Genomic DNA, 5,336 nt, shown 5'->3' with positions numbered 1-5,336 from the left:
TAATGTAAACAGAAATACTCCTGTACACAAGGTGGCGCTGCGCAACTTTACGCTTCTTAAAGTCGCTTTTCACTCAGAAGAAGATAGCAAGTATTTACGCGCTTGTCAGAATCAAACAAAGAAAACATGAATATTTCAAGCATCAGTAGCTCCAACTGGTACTTGGTAAGGGGATATTTAAGAATGTCCGTCATTATTTCTTTGCGGCAGTGTTGACGCTACTTGGCGTCTATCTTCTTCGCTGGTATGTGTGCTCAGCAAGGCAGTTTTGTGTTTGAGCGCCCCCAAGTTGTGTTTTACTGTAACTTCAGAAGCTCCAGACACGTGTGCAAAAGCGCCATTCTCATTGGTCGAATAGATTTCGACGCGACGCGTCGAAAAAAAAAAACGAACCCGAGGCGTTTTTTTTTTTGACGCTTTGTCGCGTGGCGTTTTTTCGCGTCGGCGTGCACACTCTCATTGGTGCCCTTTGTTTAGTCACGAGGCGTTAAACGTCGGCGAAAATCGCCGGCGAAATTCATCCCGGTGTGAACAGGCCTTTACATGGATCTATTTCTCTGCATGTGGATGCATTGGAATGGAGTGGAGCAGGGGAGCTTGTGGCCAACCGATTGCAGTTTGTATGCAACAACCACGTTTTTTCCCTCCGTTTTATTTACTTTCGGCTCTTTCTTATTCACCACGATTTGAATAAGGAAATACCCAGAAATGTAGTTTTAGTGTTAATTTTCTTTATGTATTGTGAAAATAATGCTACAAGAACATGAAATAAACACAAAATAACACCATTTTTATTTGAGAGGGTCTTTAATAAGAAACTAATAAAATAATAATGTTTGTTAACTATATTTTGGTACAGGCATTGGTTTTAGTTTCTAATACCAATAAAGTAAAAAGCTCCAAGTCAAAAAGGGTGGAAAAGGTTCATAAAAATATCTCAATAGAAAAAAATTTATTTAATGGAAATCTCTAGTGTCAAGTTATTAGTGTAGCATATTTCCTTGCAATGGGGAAATTAAAACCAATCAGGAACAAGTCACGTAGGAAAACAAACGCCCGGATTGGCTGAGACGTGACGCTGGTTTTAAGGCGCCCCGTCATCTATTGGGGGGGCGGCGAGTGAAGGGAATGGGCGCCTTGAAACCGGTGGAATCTGCAAGGAGTGAGAGCGAGCTTCTGGACTTCCAACCGCCCAGCGTGTGAACCGACGCTCAGCGTGAAGTTTAGCCCCAATGTTCTAGATATAGGCCATTCGGTGGTGTGTTTCCCGAATTTCGCCGAAGTGAGAAGCTTAATGTTTGGGAGACGCTGGGATTTTTTTTTACGGCTGAAGAAAACTGACTTGGAAGTGTTGTTTTCCATTGAGTGGGAGTGAGAGTGGACGGCTTGGAGTCACTTACAAAGAACACTAAGAAGTCATGACGCGACGGACGCTTTTCCTGGAGTTATTACCTTAAATACAGGGAAAAAACTCGATTTGGACTATCTTTTACAGTAATTGTTGGGACTGTAAGTTGAGTTTTAAAACCGCTGCGGACTTTTTGGTGTTTTTAAGCCTTTTCGAGTTGCCCTTAGTTGGATCAAAGTTTTTCTTTCCCTCCCCCTCCTCCTCAACTATGGCGGCGGCCAGGTTATCCACTGACTCCTTGTGGCTGTGGATCATGTGGCTTGTGTGCGGGCTGTGTATGCCAGCCGCTTCGGCTCAACACTACAGCGACAGTGGAATATCAGTTCCGGAACACGGATTTTGCCAGCCCATTTCCATCCCGCTTTGCACCGACATCGCCTACAACCAGACCATCATGCCAAACCTCCTGGGCCACACAAACCAGGAGGACGCAGGACTCGAGGTGCACCAGTTTTACCCGCTGGTTAAGGTCCAGTGCTCTACCGAACTGAAGTTCTTCCTGTGCTCCATGTACGCGCCGGTCTGTACCGTGCTAGAGCAGGCCATCCCCCCGTGTCGGTCGCTGTGTGAGCGGGCACGGCAGGGGTGCGAAGCCCTAATGAACAAATTCGGCTTCCAGTGGCCGGAGCGACTGCACTGCGAGGCTTTCCCGGTGAACGGAGGCAGCGAGATCTGCGTTGGCCAGAACACATCCGAACCCGGCTCACCCTCCTCCTCATCCCCACATGTGCCTGAGCTTGTAACGGTTCCACCCAACAGGTTTCCGAATCCACCTCAACCTCCACACAATTCCTACCACCAGTTCTCCTGTCCCTTGCAGCTGGAAGTGCCTTCCTACCTCGGCTACAGATTTATGGGGGTCAAGGACTGCGGGGCCCCCTGTGAGCCCACTAAGCCAAGTGGGATCATGTATTTCCGAGAGGACGAGGTTAAATTTGGCCGACTTTGGGTTGGCATCTGGTCCATCCTTTGTTGTGTGAGCACTTTATTTACTGTGCTCACATATTTAGTAGACATGAGGCGGTTCAGGTACCCTGAGCGACCCATCATCTTCCTATCCGGTTGTTATTTCATGGTGGCTGTTGCATACGCTGCTGGGTTTTTCCTGGAGGACAAAGTTGTCTGCGTGGATAAGTTCAAGGGGGAAGGCTTCAGGACTGTAGCTCAAGGGACGAAAAAAGAGGGTTGCACGATCCTCTTTATGGTGCTGTATTTTTTTGGAATGGCCAGTTCCATCTGGTGGGTAATTTTATCCCTCACATGGTTCCTTTCTGCTGGGATGAAATGGGGTCACGAGGCAATCGAAGCAAACTCCCAGTACTTTCACTTGGCTGCATGGGCGGTACCAGCCATCAAAACCATCACCATACTCGCCATGGGCCAGGTGGATGGCGATGTCCTGACAGGGGTGTGCTTTGTCGGGATCTTCAACGTGGACGCCCTCCGTGGGTTTGTGCTGGCTCCACTTTTTGTCTACCTGTTCATCGGCACGTCCTTCCTCCTCGCTGGCTTTGTGTCCCTCTTCCGAATCCGCACCATAATGAAGCACGACGGAACCAAAACGGAGAAGCTGGAAAAGCTCATGGTGCGGATCGGTGTCTTCAGTGTGCTCTACACAGTACCAGCCACCATAGTGATTGCGTGTTACTTCTACGAGCAGGCCTTCAGGGAGCATTGGGAGCGCACCTGGCACATGCAAACCTGTAAGCGCTTTGCTGTTCCATGTCCGGTTCACAACTTTGCTCCCATGACGCCGGACTTCACTGTGTTCATGATTAAATACCTGATGACCATGATAGTTGGAATTACCTCTGGCTTTTGGGTGTGGTCAGGGAAGACTCTTCAGTCATGGCGGAGGTTCTACAAGAGACTTGGCAATGGCAACCATGGGGAAACAACAGTGTGAAAATTGGAGGAAATAAATTGCGTCACATTACAGTTTTGGACAAAACACCATAAGAAATGAGGTCGAAAAGCTTTTAAGTCAACATGTTTCTCCCTTTGGACCCCCCCCTCAGTATTTGGCAACAGCAAAACTCTTATCTGTTGCCTCAAAACGTCGGACGAACCTTTATTTCGCTTGTTTCTGTTGCTCATCAGTTACATCAAAACCATTGCTTTCCCATCGATTTTCAGACAAAAACTGGTGTTAAAGTCTGTGCTAGTCCCTGGACTGAAATCCCAGACTGGTGAAGTTACTATTTGCATATTATCAATGGTATCCTCATGTCACAATAGAAATATCATAGTCCATTTTTTGTTGCCATTTTAAGGTGGACTAACAGGATGGACTCATTTGTCCAGAAGCGTGCCTGCACGGCTCCAAATGCTTTTAATGGTATGATTGTTGAACCACCAACAACCTTTGACTGTGAATTCAATAGACATTATGTGCTTTTAGCTGAACACGGAAAAAGCTGTATTGTGTTAGGTTTTCAGCACACAGCTGCATCTCTTCAAGTGAGAGAAGTTCTTCCAAGTCTGTTTTATGTGCCAAGTTTTTCACAGAAATATTTTTCTTCTATATTTTCCTTTAAAAAAAAAAACCAAACGATTTTAATGTCTGAGACTGAAGGGTATTCACTAAAGTTACTAATGGTCAATATAAGGATGAATGAAGTTTTCTTATACTGGTTTGCACCGTTATTGTTAAGTGTAAAAGAATGGCTGTTACAGAACTGACTTACCTTGGATCTTGCATTTTAACGAAGCCACACAAATGTCTAATGTACGCGCTGTAACTGAGACACACCAAGCCCATTGTTGGTCTCTGTGTGTGGTCCTTCCGCAGTGGGATTCCCTATCAGACAGACTTTCTGTTAAGCCTCAAAGACACCCAAAGTAGCATTTTCCTGCCCCACGTTTAATCCGTGGGAGTGCAAATGGCTGCTCTGGTGCTCTGATCTTATTTTGTTCTACCTAAAGAAGTTCACACCTGCTCAGTATAACTTTTACTTCCTTACCGTCTTCCTTCATGTTCTGAAGTTATTTTTTGTGCTTCTACACAAGCAGACTGAACAAGTTGTGATGTTATTTTAGTGTCTGGATTATTTTAAATATCCTTCAAAAGAACAGTGAAACTGCTGGTCTCTGTTCAGACTTTGTCTGATCTATTAGAGAAATGTCAGTAGAAGGTCAGAGGTTGCAGGGATTTTTCTATTTGAAAATGCAGTGTAGGCAGATTCGATTAACTTTAGCCATTGTTTAGTGTTTTCTAGGGACTAAATCACCTCAGCGTGTAACAGATTGGTAACGCAACGTGTGTGATGTCCACTTTATCTAAAACGGGACATTGAATGTTTGTCAGATCACATGATCAGAACATATATATATATATATATATATATATATATATATATATATATATATATATATATATATATATATATATATATATATTATATATATATACAAAAAAAGTTAATTATCCTTGGAAGATATGCGCGGTATCAATAAGGTGATCAGTTTGATAGGTTTTAACTTTAACACTACGAACATGTTTTTATGGGGGATGGCACAAGTCACAATGCTGCTCTATCCACCCTGACTAAACAATAAAATTAGGAAAACATACGCGGAATCTGAATCAGCTGGATGGTGGCATGTGACCATAAGGTCATTTTGCTCTTTAACAACATAGTTTCTCTGTCTATGTCCTGTGTCCCTTTATAAAACATAGGAACTATCTGTAAGATTGTAGGTCAATGTGCAGTTTCATGGTCAACTTCAGATCTTTTAAATCTCCAAAGCTGTGCCCTCAATCCATCTATATTTTTATTATTATTATTATTGTTAAGAAGTTTCTGCTTTGTACCTACCTTTGTGTTATCCTAAAGGCAGTTTGTATATAGTAAATTTGTGATATTTTCCATGTGAATGTACTGCATACCTCAAACCCAGGTTAAAGTCGGCTCAAATGATTGACGTA

The 5,336-nt window shown here is 43.8% G+C and overlaps 1 protein-coding gene across 1 annotated transcript; it reads left to right on the top strand.

Annotated features, from left to right (window-relative positions):
- Positions 1–1,141: 1,141 nt before the first annotated feature.
- Positions 1,142–4,748, top strand: LOC101163619 (frizzled-7). Its single transcript, XM_004081684.4, has one exon. It carries the CDS (start codon positions 1,617–1,619, stop codon positions 3,312–3,314), a length of 1,698 nt encoding a protein of 565 aa, XP_004081732.1. The 5' UTR covers positions 1,142–1,616; the 3' UTR covers positions 3,315–4,748.
- The last annotated feature ends 588 nt before the right edge of the window (positions 4,749–5,336 follow it).

This window comes from Oryzias latipes, chromosome 21, assembly GCF_002234675.1.
Source record: "Oryzias latipes chromosome 21, ASM223467v1".
NCBI lineage: Eukaryota > Metazoa > Chordata > Actinopteri > Beloniformes > Adrianichthyidae > Oryzias > Oryzias latipes.
Note: the sequence above shows the minus strand (reverse complement) of the source record. Positions and strands in the feature narration are given on the sequence as shown.

What these genes read in the sequence shown, in the direction of transcription:
- LOC101163619 (XM_004081684.4), top strand. Translation starts at nt 1,617, where the DNA reads ATGGCGGCGGCCAGGTTATCCACTGACTCCTTGTGGCTGTGGATCATG.